This window comes from Cnephaeus nilssonii (assembly GCF_951640355.1).
Source record: "Cnephaeus nilssonii genome assembly, chromosome: 10".
In the NCBI taxonomy this organism is placed as follows: domain Eukaryota; kingdom Metazoa; phylum Chordata; class Mammalia; order Chiroptera; family Vespertilionidae; genus Cnephaeus; species Cnephaeus nilssonii.
Window position 1 is genome coordinate 44,716,423 of NC_137081.1, and position 17,409 is coordinate 44,733,831.

The following is a 17,409-nucleotide window of genomic DNA, read 5'->3' on the forward strand; positions in this document are numbered from 1 at the left end:
GAGGACTTGAGTAAGAGTGTGCAAGATGGAATTAGAAAAGAAGCAATGGGATTGAGAGACAAGTTTCAGGAAGAGGCCACAGAAATTGGCGATGTAGAAGAGAGGAAGCAAAGAGTCAGAGATGATGCCAAAGATTTTAGACCTGGGTGATGGGCACAACGATGGTGTCATGGAGAGAAACAGGGATGCGTGGAGGAGAAGCTGGCTTCCTGTTGAGCTGAGGTCATGGGACGGAAGACAGGTAGAGATGCAGCAGTTGAAATATGAAGCTGAGATACAGAAAAGAGGTCAGGAGGGAAATATTGTAAATCATTCATTTAGTTAGATATGAAAGTGGAGGGATGGGTACATACAGGTCAAAACACAGCTTTCTAGTCTGTTATGCAGATTCATTGAATTTCCCCTTTGACGAGAACTTTTAGCATGGATGGATTCTACTTCATTAAGTGAGAAATTAGGATTGATGAAAATTGTCATTCAAAAAAAAATCCCAATCAAATGATCCTAAAAACCATCTAAACAGTAAGAGAAAACTAAGTCTCTTTAGCATAGGCCCAGGCATAAGGCAACCCCAGTCATTTTACCTGACCATCAGAGGCACTAACTACATTGTGGTGGGGAGGACATTGGATTGGGGACCAAAGAACCTGGCTCCTGGCACTTAGCAGCTGGATACTTTGCTAGGCAGGCCTCCGCTTTCTCCTCTGCAAAACAAGAAGGCCCAATTAGATGTTAGCTCCAGGTTCCAGCTTTAAAACTATGAATGTATTGCTTTAAATTTGGAGCACATGCCTTAGGAGTCAATATGTTTAGCCACATGACCCTTCCTTCCCATCCATTTTTTCTTCGTTCTATTTCCCCCCTTATAATTGGCTAAGAGAATAACCAGCAGGAACAGTGAACACTAAAGAGGAGTCTCCCAGACATGCCTAAATGATCATCTGGTAGACATTCTCTTGTATTCCCAATTACGTTGCCAGCACCTGGAGGTCGTAACTTATATTTTATGATTTGTGTCCATAGCTGAAGTATATGCATAATTGTGTGATAAACTGATTGCCTCTAGTATGACTCTTCTTTGGTCAAGTTGCCTGTTTCCTTATGACTGTACTGATCGCTTTAGGCGCCAGACCTAGTAACTGTGGTCTAGTGCTTATTCCTGTGGCTGACTTTTTCAAACTTCCAAATCTTTTTGGAAGCATAATGGTTAATTTTCACCCATATAGGTTTATAAACGTAAATAGCAAAATAGTCTCTTATCAAGCCTTCCTTTTTCTTTATTTTAGTCTCTATACTAAAAATAGATGTACTTTCAGGAGTGGGGTGGATTGGGAGTCCTTAGCACCCACTTGTACCCAAGAACACCCTCCAAAATAAACATGCAATGACACTAAAAACAGTGTATTTGCTATGCAAATTTAGCTTAAAGGAAAAGTCTCCTAGCCTCCTCTCATTCACGAGTTTTTCTTAAATAGAAATTCTGGAAGTGCCACCAGCTATCAGTAGGTCAGAGAAGTGCAGACATAAATTCTATTAAGGAAAGAAGGAAAGGTAACTTAAAGGAAAGTATCCTGTGTAGCCTTTCCTCCCCTTACAGTGATAAGAGCTGTGATGAGAGCTGGTACCCAGGAGCATTCTCCCTAGCCATCTCAGTTCTCCATCTTAGATTAGGGGTAGTCTGTGTCTGCATCATAGCTAAGCATTAACTCCCTTTCCTACAAAGTGTGGTGCCTTATCTCCTGCAACACTCTGAATCCCTGGGAAATTAAGGCACACACTCAAACATCTTTTATGATAAGTAGCCATTTCCTTAAAATCGCAAATGGAGATCAGGTCATTGTTTGAGCTTAGTTTTCACATCTAACCTGAGGACTCGAGAATGCACAAGAATATGTCCGGTACCAAATTTACTTAGGTGATCTAGGGTATGAAAGGAGCAGTAGGGCAAGAAGAGAAATTGGGGACTTTGGCGAAATTTATTCAACAAACATTTATTGAATGGCAGGCACGCTGGCTGAGTTTGTGATGATAACAGTGACTCAGGCGTGGTCCCTGCTATCACAGAGTTTTCAGAGTGCAATGGAAAAGCCAGAAAAGACACAAGCCATTATGCTATGGTGTGCTCTTAAAGAGATAACGATGGGGCCTCACACCAGGGCACCTGACCGTTTCGGGGGGTCAATGAAGGCTTCCAAGACAAAGAATTGCTAAGTCCCTACAAGAAGAATGAAGAAAATTTGCTGGACAAAAAGGAGGGAAAGGTACTATAACAAGAACAACAAGTACAAAGGCCCAAGAGCATTGAACAAGTTCAAGGAATAAATCCCTTCAATATCTGAGTGAAGACACTGCCAGGAGGGAATTGTCTCACGGTTGTACTAATATTAATAGCAGTAGCAATAATAATGATAATAACAAGAATAATAATTGTGATTGCTAATATTTACTAACTTCTCATATGCCATGCACTGAGCTAAGAGTTTTACACTAGTAGCTGCTCTTCATTATAAACACTCCATTAGATAACACTAATACATACCGTGTGTCTTCACTAGTCATTCTTTTTGCTTCAATGTAGTTTTTTTGTTTTGTTTTGTTCTGTTAACTGATATTCCTGGTCTCTATGTTTTCTTAATTTTGCTTGCCTCCAAAATGTCTACAACTAAGCAATGTAGTTCCTCTGGTCTGCCTAGAGAGAGGATAGCAGAGCAAAGCAATGACTACTTCCCAGCAGCGGGCCCAGGCCCTCTCAAGAGTGAATTAACTAGTTTATTATAATCAGAACTAGAGGCCAGTGCATGAATTCATGCACGGGTGGAGTCCCTTGGCTTGGCCAGCAACAGGCCGATCAGGGCCGTCTCGCCCAGTCGTCCCCTCCCCGCAGGAGGTTGGCTGGCTGGGGGGAGGGACTGCGGGAGGTTGGCCAGCTACGGGAGGTTGGCTGTGGGAGTGCACTGACTACTAGGGGGCAGCTCCTGCATTGAGCATATGCCCCCTGGTGGTCAGTGCATGTCATAGCAACCAGTCAACTGGTCGTTCGGTCAACTGGTCATAATGGTCACTTAGGCTTTCATATATATAGAAATCCTGATCAAAGTCTAGTCACTTTTGCAGCCATACTTCTTTTGTATTATTTTTTTCTCAAGTTGAACTTTTTCCAATGAATATTTTTATAAGTTTTTATTTGCTTTTTTTTGGCCACCATTGGCTTTCCCCTAACTTTTAGGTTCTTTTGTAATAAGCCCCTGTCTTTGTTGTTTGTCACACCTTCCAATTTAGTATCATTTGCAAATTTCATTAACATGCTATTTACGCCCTCTTCCAGATCATTAATAAATGCTATTTCTTATGTATGAAATTTTGTGGTCGAATAGATTTAATTTGCTGTTGTAATTTCAATGCATGTTTTCTAAAGATACATTGCAGTTAAGAATGGTCTTAACATAGGCTTAAATCCATACCCAGTTTATAGTTATTTTCCTATCATGCCATCTATTTGTGTTCTCTAATCAGCACTGTTGTGAGCTTCATTGAAGCAATAATCTATTGATTTTCTTTTCCCTCTTTTTCAATACAGTCATCATCTTGGCTTTAAATGCACAGCAATAGCAGAGTTAGAACTATTGTTATATTCTAATCCATAGCTATTTATAAAATGAAATTAAGTCTTTTTTTTTCTCAGTGGATATTCTTGCACTGACATAAGAAATATTCTACATTAAAAATTATTTTATAATAAAATATTTTATTTTTCTATGCATGGTCTCAATGTTTTAAATAGAACTAGATCTTTTTAATATTTATGTTAAATAAATTATATATATATTAGGGGTGTGTATGTATTTTCTTTTCTAATAAATCTGCTCACGGACTCCCTGACTCCTAGAGAATCCGAGGTGACTTTGTTTTTAATAATAGACTTGTACATGCCACCCTCAAGTCAGAGAGTGAGGCTCATTAAGCCTTTGCTTCACTTGATGTCACACATCATCCTCCTTATTGGGCCTCTATAGAGCCAGTTTTCAGTTTTAGTGAAATGAGGCTCCCTACATGCCACGTATTTCAGTGCTTATTGTTCCCATATTGCAATTTTAAATCATTATGCATGAGGTGAGTCTTCATGTTTCTACATAATATTTCCAGGAACTATTTTCTTTCCCCTCACCAATAATATCTCTCTCTTCTCCCCCCTCCCCTAAATTGTTAACTGAGGAAGCCCATGGTAATCTTTTCTTTTCCACATTGAAAATTTTATATAACCTCTAAATCTCAGTTTCTGAATCTGTGAGTTGTCCCTCATAACTTACCTATCCACCTCAGAGGTTTGTGGTCAACTTCAAGTGAGATAATTTGTGTAAAAGTGTTTTATAAGTGATATAAAAGCAAGTAACAGGTATTGTTTTTATTGAAACATAGTAAAGGCAAATACAGAATATTGTTTTCATTGAGAAATAAAACCTGTATTTCCAGAAGATTTTCTATGTTGAACTTTCAGTAAATGTCCAATTTTTATGGTGAAAGACATGCTATCCTTTCAGAATTGGTTTTCAATGCAATTGAGTGCTATATCTAAGATTTGAAAATATCTGCATTTTAGAATTTCTCTAACTAAACAACAAACAATTTCATATTCTATATCCATAAATAACTCCACAGTAGACCTCTGAGTTAAAAAAAGATAAGAAAAAAAAACCCACGCCAAACAAGTAATATTCATTTCCTTATGGAAAACTCTTTTTCATTCTTTTTTCTTAATTTTGAAGTTTTAAAGAGCTGAACTTTGTCCAAAAACATCAATTGGGTTATTTATTAATTTGTTTTTTCATCCAGGGCGACTGGTCTTATGTAAATTTTTGGAAATTCTATGAGAGCTTATTCTTGAAAAGGACACTTTACTGTTTCCTCTTCTCACTAATTCATCCTCCTGACATATTCCTTTCTTCATTACCAACCACGCTTAATGATACATTTCTATATCATTCTCCTACTTTGAACTTTTTCTTCAGAAATGGTCTTAATCTCTAAAAATGATGTAGTGGTACACAATGGAATACTATGCTGCCATAAAAAAGAAGGAATTCTCATCATTTGCAGCAACCTGGATGGAATTGGAGAATATTATACTAAGTGAAATAAGCCAGTCAATGAAAGAAAAATACCACATGATCTCACTCATTTATGGATAATAAAGAACATTATAAACTGATGAACAAAAAGATAGTTACAGAGACATTAAAGCAACAAACAGACTTTCAAATTACAGGGGGAAAGTTAGGGAGAGAGGGGGTAGATAAGAAATCAAACGAAGGACTTGTATGCATGCATATAAGCATAAACAATGGACGCAAAACTCTGGGGGGTGAGGGCATGTGTGGGTGTGGGGTGGGGGGGTAATGGTAAGATATGTACACATATAATACCTCAATAAAAAAAAATAAAGAATAAAAAAAATAAAAATGATGTAGTGGGTTTTTTTTCTTCCCTTGGGGACTGAAAAATCAAATACTCGCAGGTGCATGAGAGGAAGTATTTCAATGGAAGGAGTGTACTATTATAGTGATATACACATAGTACGTGATAGAAAGTTGCTATGAACTGAATCATTGCCCCCTAAAATTCATTGGGTCTATCGCCAATGTGACTGTATGTGGAGGTAGGGCTTTGAGGAGGTAATTAAGATTAAATTAGGTCGTAAGGGTGGGGTTCTTTTCTTATAGCACTGGTCCTTCTCTCAGACTTCCAGGCTCCAGAACTGTAAGAAAATACATTTATGTTGTTAAGCCACCTGGTCTATGCTATTTTGTTATGGCAGCCCGAACTGACAAATACAGAAGTACTTCAAAGAAGAAATGTTCTATCAGAGTGAAGTAGAGACTAGAGATAATCATCTAGCATGTTTACATCACTATAATCCCCTCCGCCCAAACACATAGCATACAAACGCATTTTTGCTCAATTATTTAAATGTCTTTATCAAAATTATCTTTACCACCAGATATCAGGAAAAAGTAGAAGAGTTGAAATAGCTAGGTAATGGTCTTAGTGTTTCAATTCATTAATATAAAGCAAACCTTACCAAATTTATATGGTAGATATTTCAAAATAATTTTAAGTCAGATTTGCAAAATCCTACTGAATTATTTCAGTTGAATAATAAAAATTCAACCTTACTTAGCCAACCTTGGCCTGTCTAGACAACCAGTTTATCTGGATCATTTTGCCTTGCAAGTTAATTGCATAAACCTCTCTAACAAGTTTCAGTGGGTTAGATTACACAGCTTGATATCTACGACCAACATCCCCAACCTCTGAGGAAGATGCATTTGATATTTCTCTAAATAGATGTCTTTCAGATTTTTTTTGGTCTTGAAAGATCTGGATGCAACAAGTTTTAGTGTTGCTATCCTGTTATAGAATGAAGCTTGTAGGTATTCTTGAAGTTCTAGGACTGATTTACCAGTCTTATCTCCCAATGTGTATGTAGATGGCAACCAATTCAAGCTCTCACCCTTTCCCAGACATGTAGGCAAGTCACTTAATAAGTTGATGGGTCCCTAGGGTCAAATGTTAATGAGGACTTTAAAATGTTTAAAACTCAAAAGATTAAAGTTTTCTATGCAATATAGCATAGGGACTAAGAACATGAGCTTTGGCCGTAGATAGACCTGGTGCTTATGAGCTGTGTGATCGTGGGTATTTTACTCAGCTTCTCTGAGCCTGTTTCTTCATCTGTAAAATGGAGATCATAATAGAATTTTTGTTTGTATTAAATAAGTTAATGTATAATGTATAGTGTTTAAATCAGGACCTGGCTCAGAGTTAGTGTTTAGTAATGCTACGTATTATTATTGTTACTATTGGTCACATTTCATATGCTAAATATTTGCTATTATTATTATTATTCAGTTAACTGAATTAGTTCTGTTTCTTCTGGAGTCAGTTTTTCACCTTATTTTCCTCATGGTACTAATTTTCTCAGATATTTCTGGAGAACAATAGTTATTGTTTAGATTTAAGAATGAAGAATTATGCTGACTGTTTTGATTGGCTGGCATGGACTTTCTCTGCTGTTGGGAAGTAGATCTTTCTCCTATAGGACACTTCCCTGAATAGGAAGACCCAATGGGAACCTTGAGTACATGGGGAGATAAGCTGACTGGCAGGTTTGCTTTAGGATGCATTTAGCTTACATACATATTTTATGGTTGACTTGGCCATCACAGTAGAATTAGTGCTCTCATGCTTTGGACTTTTTCTTTTCCTTTTTTGCAAGTTATAACCTTGGATGGCGAATGAAATATGAGAGATAATGCAGGAGGTGACCCAAAAATGTCCCCAGGAAGAGTAGCCCACTGGATAGTTAAAGTTTGCTACAACTTGAGAAACCAGTTATCAAAAAAGGTAAAGATCAGGAACCAATTAGAAATTGATAGAAGTCCTTTGACATTACGAAGGGCATTAAAAATATCACTATAGCCTCTGAGGATGTGTCAATAATAGCAGGGGGAAAACTCTCCCCTAAATTTTCTATGACTTCGGGCATTTAAGAGAAAGGGAGAGTGACGTCAGTGTGTGTTCTGGGAATTCATCTGCACATAGAAAGGTGATGGCTGGGTTAGGCTCCTATTTCCGCAAATGCACCCCCATGCTGAAAGTGTGCTCACCACAGCAGAATTGAGGAAGGCTTTGACACATCTGTCTTTCCTTCTTTCTTTCCTCACTAGTCTCTGAAGCAAAAAGTAAGAGAGAGATTCACTTTCCCTGATGTGACTTATGTACCCACCCCACCCATAGGAGGCAGAAGGAGCTGTAGCCAGATTTGGTTTCAAATAAGACTATGTTTCCTATGTTCTGTCATAACAATTTTTACTTTTTTTTTGTTTTGGTCATTTATATTCCCCTTCTAAAGAGAATGATCCTGGTAGCAGGATGGTCTTCTGTTTGCTCAGGACAAACAATATCTTTAGCCACAGGCAGACTGGAGATTTTCAAGTTGGAAGGTAGAGCTATGAAAAACTTAATCTGATTTGGATAAACAAGAAAATAAGCAAACCTCAAGGGTGATCTGTAAAGTGGAGAGATGGGGAGAATTGGGAATAGAAAGAGGAGACCTTATGATTGGCAGCAAAGAAGGGAGATTTGGAAGACAAGGTATGTCCAATGAGGGTTTTCTAAAGGAGTATGTGAGGTTCCATAATGAAGGCCCCTTATTCATCATTTCTACAAAATGTTGAGTACATCTACATAATTCAATAATGCTCTGATTTCAGTGGAGTCAATTTTAAATGAAATAACGCATAGAGAATAATATGAAAGCAAGCAAGCACTCAGCTCAAGAGATAAAGCATTTCAAATACAATGGGAACCCTTCCTCAATATGAGTGGGTTCTTTGTGATGAATGCAGAACAATGTTATGTCCTGTAATAATGAAGACTTCCCATGGCATATGCATGACATATAGAATACTTATGAAGGGATACACACACACCCCACTTGTATTTTAAAAACAAAACTTTGAAAATACACCCAAATCTCTTATCTAAACGTCACTTAGAGTATTTTGGTGAAATTAATCTAAAACTTTGGTTCCTAAAGTTTTGGAACCAAAATATCCCAGAAAATTCTCTTCCTAAGTCAACATTCAGAAAAGTTTGTATTTAAAACACTGTATTCCTTAGTGACCTTGCTTTTCTTCCAATTTTAAATAGAAGTACAACATTTCCTCTTTTCCCCCCTTGCAGTCATCTTCTCTTTATGCTCAAAAGATTTCCATGCCCTGTGTTAAACATCTTTATTCAGTTGCTTCAAAGATTTTTTTTTCTAATGCATAAGTGAACTCTGCACATTAAGCCTGTAGTGCAATTGCATATCTCACTTATTCCCATAACCCCCCCCCCACCTGCAACTGTTTCAATGTTGACTTAGTGTAATTCATTTGCTTGTGCTGTTATTGAAAACGAATTCTTAATTAAAATGGCCCAGCGTCACCTGGTTCACATAGAGTGCCACAGGCAATAATCCCTAACTTAATACAAACTTTGACCCATACCTTCGTTTTAATTTCTGAAGCCAGAAGTATAGATGGATTTTATAATGGCCTGTGAGCATCAGGTGAGAGGAGATTAGAGCTAGCAATGAAGAGGAATCTCATAACAGTGCTTACTTGTTTCTAGGCTCAACCGACTGCTCGTGCAAATGAACACCCAGGGGAAGTGAAAACCTAACTTCTAGTGAGACCTGTGGATGTATGACTTGTGTTACACTTTGGTTTAATTTCTGATCTACTCTTTCATGTATGAACATTTTATTTGTTGGCAAGAAGCATGAGTCTTTTATTCTATTTTTACTTCTCTCATTCAGTAACTTGAAATGTTTTCTTTTTCACTGTAAATAACTTTTAAATTGGGTCTCAACAAGATAATAGTATCCCGTTTCAGTTACTGCAGCAAAAACTTTGCAAAATTGATGTAAGTTTGGGGTGGAAAGGATGAGGGTAAAGGACAGGCCTCTTGAACTGCCCCTTCATCCCAAATAAATTTCAGTGATTCACATCCGCCATATACGTTTCTTTCCTTCTCCATCCTTTCATAATTGGTTTGGCCGGAGACCCTCAGGCATCCTTGAATGTTCTAATGTACTCTTTACTGTGGCCTCTCATAGAAGATATGGCTATCTCTGGCTCACCAAGCACTCGGTATGCTCGGCACCTTAACTCACTGAATCCTCACACAGCCTTTGGGACGGAGGTATTGTGATTCCCATCAGCAGATGTGTTAATGGGAGCTCAGAGGTGAAGTACACTGGCCAGTGTTCACAGCTGAGGGCTACCACACACATTGGTGCAGGCTGTGTACCACTCTGCACACACACGAGGAAGCCTGGTTGAGGGGAAGCTCTCCAGGGGGGCAGTGCCAGCAGGAGAGAAGGGTTGCCTTTTTCCTAACACACATGAAGGTGCTGTATAGACTGGGGTGTCCCTGATCAAGTCCTACCTAGATCTGTCTGATCTTAAAGCTCATCATCTTTCTGCTAATCCATGTTACTTCCTCAAGTGCTCCTCGATTCACCCTGGAGAAGCATTTCAAACACCTGGTAACACCAGGGACCCCCAGCTCTCCCCAAACAAGAGCAGCATACCTTACAGTCACTCACATTTTGTGCTACTGTCACTCTTAGACTGTTTGCAAAAGTGGCAGTACTTTTCCTTTCCCTGAATACATAGTCTTGGTCATGTGACGCTGAAGCTCTGCACATCCAGAGACAGAATGATTTCTCCAGCCTTTGCATCTTGGCTGGCTTCTTGACCCACTGTGGCCAGCAGAGTGCTGCTGAGGTGATGGCACACCTGCTCTGAGCCTGGGCCTCGCGAGCTCTTGCTTATCCTCTCGCTCCCTGTGGAACCTGCACAGCCCACAAGTGAGGAAGCCCGAGCTAGCCGCTGGGAGATGGAAGACACGTGGAGCAGAGATGAACCATCCCACCCTCTCCCCGCTGACTGCAGATACATGACTGAGCCCGGCCCTGATCCACCAAGGCTGGCCCCGATTAGCAGCATCATTGTCTGTGCTAAGTTGGAGGGTGTTTTTGGATGGGATTCACATTTAAACTGGTGACGTTTGAAGGAGCAGATTGCCCTACGTAATTGGGAGGGCCTCATCAAATCCGTTGAGAACGTGAATAGAACAAAAAGACGGACTTCCTCAAGCAGAAGGGGATTCTCCAGCAGACGTATTTGGACTTCATCTGCACCATCAACTTTCCTATGTCTCCAACCTGCTGGCCTCCGCTGCAGATTTGGGGTTTTTCAGCCTCTATAAATAATACATATACACAGCCTCTATAAATAATACATATATAGTCTATAGGGCTGTTTGTCTAACACACACAGCCACTGACACACTTACTGGTATGGTTTATCCAACCTTCTCTTTCTGCATCCTTCTCAAGTGGCTGCTGCTTGGCAGGTGCAGAACCTGTCTATCCCCAGTGCTGCTGTGTCTACTCACCTCGAGCCCTTCTCCTTACTGGGGAGGCTGAACCATTAGAATCTGCCCCTCTGCCCTCGAATTTTAGGACTCCCGCTGGAACCATCACTTCTCCTCCATTCCTGCCAGGTCCATGTTGTTATCACACCAGAGACTTGCTACATGCCTCCAGGTAAGTGGATGGACACCTCCTGAGGATCTTCCAATCCACTTTTATTCTCAGGTGCCGCAAAAACCCGTTTTAAAGACTTTTATGCCAACTTTTGCTCCAATTATTCTCTGTGCTGGTCCTCCTATTGTAGAATCCCACTCCACTTGACTCTCGCTGCCTAGAGTGTGAACCCTTCCTGCAGGTGCCGGGGGGGGGGGGGGGGGGGGGGGAAGGAGACTATTGCGAATTGGGCGGCTCTCACGTATCCTGGCCCCAGTCTCTCTTTATTCCTCAAGTCTGTAGGTGCTCCCGTGTTAGCAGCCACGAGCCAGTGCTCACTTCCCTTTAGAGCACAGCTTTGGCCCCAATCTTTCCAAATTTAAATTGCTCAAGAACAAAAGATCCTGGCTTCCTGTTGCATCATCCTTGACCTCCCCTAACTGCCGGATAAGCACAGGCAAAGGAGCCGAAGCAAGGCAAGGCGAGGCAGGCACTTTCCCATTCCCACGCCACTGTTCTCTTGGGATTAGTAACATTTCCTCCAGTTCTCCCATCTGCACGTCTCCGGCAGCAGGCAACCGTAGTTTGATAGCCACAGAGCAGCAAGGACAGACCAAGATTCTGGGGCTGTGACTGCCTGGTGAGCTATCATGACTCGTAAGAGGGCACAGTGACAAAAGAAAACTTTCTGCTCCATGCATGAACTTCTACACACTGAGCCTGGGCCCCTAGTGGCCGCTTTCCCCAGCAGCCATGCCATACATTGGCACCCTGTCTCCAAGGAGACAGGTAAGCATGGTCTATGTTATACGTAGCCCATAAAATGGTGCGGCAACTGGGAAAGTCAGTATGGCAGTCCCTCCAAAACTCAGACATAGAATTACCATAAGATTTGACAATTCCACTTCTAGATACATATCCAAAGAATTGAAAGCTGGGACTTGAATAGGTATCTGTACACCCATGTTCATAGCACCATCATTCACAATGCCAAAGGTGGAAACAAATTAAGTAATGGATGAACAGATAAACAAAAGGTGGTATATGCATGAAAGCAATATATTTTCAGCTTAAAAAGGAAGAAAATTCTGACACTTGCTACAATGTGGATAAACCTTAAAAATATTATGTAGCCCTGGTCAGTGTGCTCAGTGGTTATAGCGTCAGCCTGGGGACCAAAGGGTCACAGATTCAGTTCCCATTCATGTGCACCTATCTCCATTGTATGTGCCTCAGCCCCAGTTGGGGCGTGTGCAGGCGACAACCAGTGATGTGTCTCTCTCATGTTGATGTTTCTCTCTCTACCCCCTTCCTCCCTCCCTTCCACTCTCTCTAGAAATCAATAGAAAAATAATCTTCAGATGAGGATTAAAAAACACACACCAAACAAACGAAGTGAAACAAAGGGACAGATATTGTAAGATACCACTTATATGGGGTAACCTCTAAATTCTAGAGATAGAAAGTAGAATTGTGCTTCCCAGGGGCTGGGGGAAGCGGAAGTGGGGAGACATTGTGTAACAGGGAGTTGAAGATGAAAAACTGTGGAAAGGGAGAGTGGTGATGGTTGCACAACGGTGTGATTACACTTTATGCCACTGAGTTATACACTCAAAGAATGGTTAAAATGGTCAATATTAAGTTAAGCATATTTTACTATCACAAAAGTTTAATGTGGCACAGCATGGACTAAGTCAGGAGGAGAGATGGTGTTTGATTCTATGTGAGAATCTGGATCCACCACTTTTAGTATTTTAATATGTTTTTTAATAGTTGCCACTATCCACAATTTTCTCTGTCCGACCTTTCGGCCTGCACAATAAAGGAATTAAGGAATTAGGGATGACACCATGAGTCATCTGCTGGGTGGTGTCATAAAGCAGTGGCCTTCGTAGGGATGGATGGTGAAGCATGGGGAACAGAGTTAGTTGTATCGTGTTAACTATGGACGGTGACAGAAGGCTACTAGACTTATGGTGATGATCACTTTGTAAGGCATATAAAAGTGTTGAATCACTATAGTGTAGCCCTGAAACTAATAAAATATTGTATGGCAACTATAATGAAAAGTAAACATTTTTAAATGCACCATTTAAAAAAAAAAAGCAGAAAAACAAAACAAAAATAAAGCCATGACCTTGCCCTCCAAGGGCCACCATTATGAATGCAACCCCTGCCCCCAGCACCGGCTCTAGGGGAAAAGAGGAAGCTCCTTAAAAAGGTCTGCGAGATGTTGCCTGCTCTGAGCCAGTCTTCGGTCTCCAGCACAGCTTGGAGCATGCTCACCCAGCTCACTCTGCTCTGCCACTTTCCGTACTTCACACTGTCAAGGTTATTTCCTCTTAGAACATATTCTCCTCCTCCCTCTGCTGAGTTAGCATTTTCATCCTTCAGAGTTCAGGTCAAATGTCACTTCCACAGGAAACATTTCCTCACCTCAGATCAGGTTAAATCCCCTGGTTACATATTGTTGCAACACCATATCCTTCCTTGGAAATGTTTTTATATTTTTTTGTTTGGTTATTTGAGTCATCTTCTGTCTCTTCCGTAGGATGATAAGCTCCAGAAGAACAGGGACCCTCTAGTTTTTCTCACCATTCAATCCTGAGCTCAAAGAGGGTCTGGCATTCAGTAAGCTCCTTAACCAGTATTTGCTAATAAATGAATGAATGAACAGAAAGATAACAAACAATAATTAAGTTAAAGGTTCTTCTCCTTTATAAGGCAGGGGATGCTGTGACAGGCTCATCTAACAGCACACTCTTCTCCATGTAGGACAAATAGAGAAAATTAAGATTATTCTGAAAAGAAAAAACATTTTTAGATTAATAGTAAAAAAATAAAAAGCTATTGAAAGTAAGGGTTCATTTTTACCATACCGCATATTCTATGCTGATTTTAGAAAATTATAAGCACAATTTGAAACCAGAATGACACTTCTTTGAATTTTCTCACACTGTTAGTCATTGATCTGCATTCATATTTCAGAGGAAATGCCACTGATTTCAGAAGACGTCTATTTAACCTGCACGGTATTCAAACATTGCTGGAACAGCTTAGCTCCTGTGCTCTGTACCAGCGACCTTGCTAAGCAGGTGCGTTAAACACTTAAATGTATAATTTCCTACGGGCACTCTTGATAGAAACATTCTTTCTTCTTTTTCATGTCTTCTGCAAACCTCATTATCCTCCTTGTGACCCTGCGGGCATCTCATTTTCTTTTGGCTTGTTTGCAAGGTTGAAAATATTAACTGCAGCTCCTGCTTCAGGAAGGGTTGCTTGGCTACTACTCTCCGTTTTTAGAATGTGAATGCTTTTACTTGGCCATCACTACCTTGAATAATAGAGTTTAGTACATTTTCAAAGAAGTGAGACATAATTAAAAATTTCCTACTTTTTTAAATTAAGTACAGCAATAGTTATTCTCATTTGGAAGACCCAGGGGAATATACATGGAAGAATATGTGTTAATTTTGAACAATGTGGAAACTGAATTAAAATAAGGTCCTAAGGGGCCAGTCACCATGGAATTGGAGGAAAGGAGTTGTCAGACATTGGCTATCAGTCTTAAGTATGGAAGGAGTAACTAAGAACAAAACAGGAGTAAGGATGTCCAAGGGATTGGCTTTTGGCATTATTTGTCATCTATAAAAATAATCTAGAAAAGGAAAAAAATGTAAGTGGAAACCTTACAGCTGGTTTTGAGGTCTATGAGACAGTGAAATGCCGAACAATAATGACTTCAAGAAAATTTACTCAGTGACTTTCGTGGTTTTTTTTTTCTCTAGTAAATTCCAAGCATTGTGTACCACTCTGGTATGAGGCATAATACTACATGCAACAAAATCCCTCCCCAAAGAACCTCCCTCGAACTGCTATGTGTTTGACACAGAAAGGCATTTGCCTGTTTTAGCATTTCTCAACGTGGGCTTGACTGTGGGATGGTAAAAAGGATTATAGCAGGACTTCTCAGAACCTTTAATATGTTAATGAATATTAAGAATCATTTCTAAGAATGGGGTAATATTACACAGTGGTTCCCAGATTGATTTGAAGATACCATTTGGTTATATTTTTTTGCTTTGCAGTTGTGTATCTGTTTTTGGATTTTAAAAAAGCATGTGAAATTAGTATAGCTTGGAATACACTCTGGCAAACGTTGATATTAAAAAATAGAGATGTCTGAAATTTAGAGGATTTTGGAAAATTTCTTAACCAAATATTTACTAAGTGCTTAAACCACTGAGAAATGGTAGGAGGCTCCTCAATAGGCATTTCTGAAACTCAGTGCCCCTTCATACCAGCAGCATTCCTAATACCCCCAGAGTGGAAACAGCCCAAGTGTCCACTGACGAATGGACAAATAGCATGTGGTATATCGATACCACGGAATATTATTCAGCCATAAAAAAATAGCGAAGTACTTATACATGCAATAACATGTGTGAACTTGAAAACATTATGCGTAGTAAAAGAAATAAGACACAAAAGGCTACACATATGATTCCATTTATTAAAAGATACCCAAAATAGGTAAATAAGTTGAGTTAAAAAATATGAAACTGTACGACCATCTACATAGACAAAAAATAAATTAGTGGTTTCCAGAGACTGGGAAGAAAAGAGAATGAGGAGTGACCACTAATGGGTATGTGTTTCTTTTAGGAATGAAGAGAACGTTTGGAGTTATAATGTGAGGATGGTTGAACAATCCTGTGAATATACCAAAAACCACTGAATAGTACCCATTAAAAGAGTGACTTTTATAGTATGTGAATTTTATTTGAATTTTAAAATTCAGAACCCCACTATACCAAATAATTACCCCTCCCATATTATAGGAATTGAGAACAGAACCATTTCTTGTCAACAATTGTATTTAATGAAGCTACTAGATGTTATTTACAGAAGATATACATACATACAATTCCTACACATAAAATGTAGCTTAATTGTGAAAACAGGAAGAAATGTACCCAAAATTACATACTAAATAAAATAAATAAAAAGTAATTATTTGGCACAATATCTATCATGTAGCAAATAAATAACTATACCATCGATTGAATGAACTATATACAATCTACTTGAAAGTGCAAAACAATTGCTGAAAATTAAGGTATTTGTAATAACATTTAAGTCCAGAAAATATGTATTTTTTTATCAGTAACAATAATTAGCCAATAGTAAAGATTTTTTAATGCCCAGGAAAATATTTTAATTTTGAAAAATTTTTTGTGCATATTGTGCTCTTCTGAAATGGTATTATTATTTTTTAAATCTAAACACTGGCAATTTTAAGAACCTTGGAGTTTCTTAGTGGAATTTTTATTATGTAATCCTGATTTGAAAGTTTAAAAAAGTTACATTGTAAACATAAATATTATTCTATATCATTCAGAAATTACAGACTGGTCCTCCCTAAATTATATAAAGAGTCATAATGTTTTATAGGAATATGGTCAGGTTCAATTCCTTCAGAGGGAAGACTATAAAGATGGCAGAATACAACCTATAATTTGGATTTATATTAATTCCTCAACACCTTCCAAAATTCTCATGCTCCAAATCAAGAAGTTGAGATAAAAAATATGAAACTATACGACCACTGATGTATCCAAATAAATCCCATTTGTAGCACATCTTACCTTGCAAACATTCTTAGAAAAAATGTCAGACTTGATATTTCTCTTGACAGTAGTATTTCTACCAAACTCTTCATGTAGGTCTTATTTTATGCTTCAGCAAAGAAGATGGCATGATTGGAAATGAAATTGGGTAACTACAAACTGGAGATTCCTATGCTAGAGAGTGCAAGCTTGATGCAAATAACTTCTTCTCTTGTCATGACGCTGGTAAGCTGAATGCAGCCCTGAGCGGTCTCAGGATGTGTTTTTGCTTGCTTTGTAGCATTCTCTAGTGACAATACAGTCAGCAGTAGCATAAATGCCATTTTTGAAAGACTGTGGACTGGAGGCAAACCATTGTTCTGGGCACTTTAAATGTCTATGGTCGACGAGGCTCTAACCGGTGTGACATCTGTGATAAAGTTCTCTGGTTGTCAATCACATTTAATTGCCGTACATAACTCCGGACATCCTGATGGTTCTTATTAGCTTGAGCTGCGTCAAGATCTGTTGGAAAGAGAATTGGAATTGCACAATATATGCATGTAAGATACACTTTATTTTCTCCAGCTACTTATTATATTCATCTTACATTGCTGGGTTCCATCAAGACCTTTCAACAATGCCATATTCATTGAAATGTTT

The 17,409-nt window shown here is 39.1% G+C and overlaps 1 protein-coding gene across 11 annotated transcripts in view; it reads right to left on the bottom strand.

Annotated features, from left to right (window-relative positions):
- Positions 1-16,072: 16,072 nt before the first annotated feature.
- Positions 16,073-17,409, bottom strand: part of RAPGEF4 (Rap guanine nucleotide exchange factor 4) — a 269,856-nt gene continuing 268,519 nt past the window's right edge. For 6 of the 11 annotated variants that reach the window (XM_079782138.1, XM_079782137.1, XM_079782136.1 and 3 more), the window contains one exon: positions 16,074-17,271. In XM_079782138.1, coding sequence (XP_079638264.1) covers positions 17,144-17,271 — 128 coding nt within the window. In that variant the 3' untranslated portion in view covers positions 16,074-17,143. Of the gene's footprint in view, positions 17,272-17,409 lie in introns of all 11 variants that reach the window. The other 5 variants (XM_079782135.1, XM_079782142.1, XM_079782133.1 and 2 more) reach the window with 2 other exon arrangements.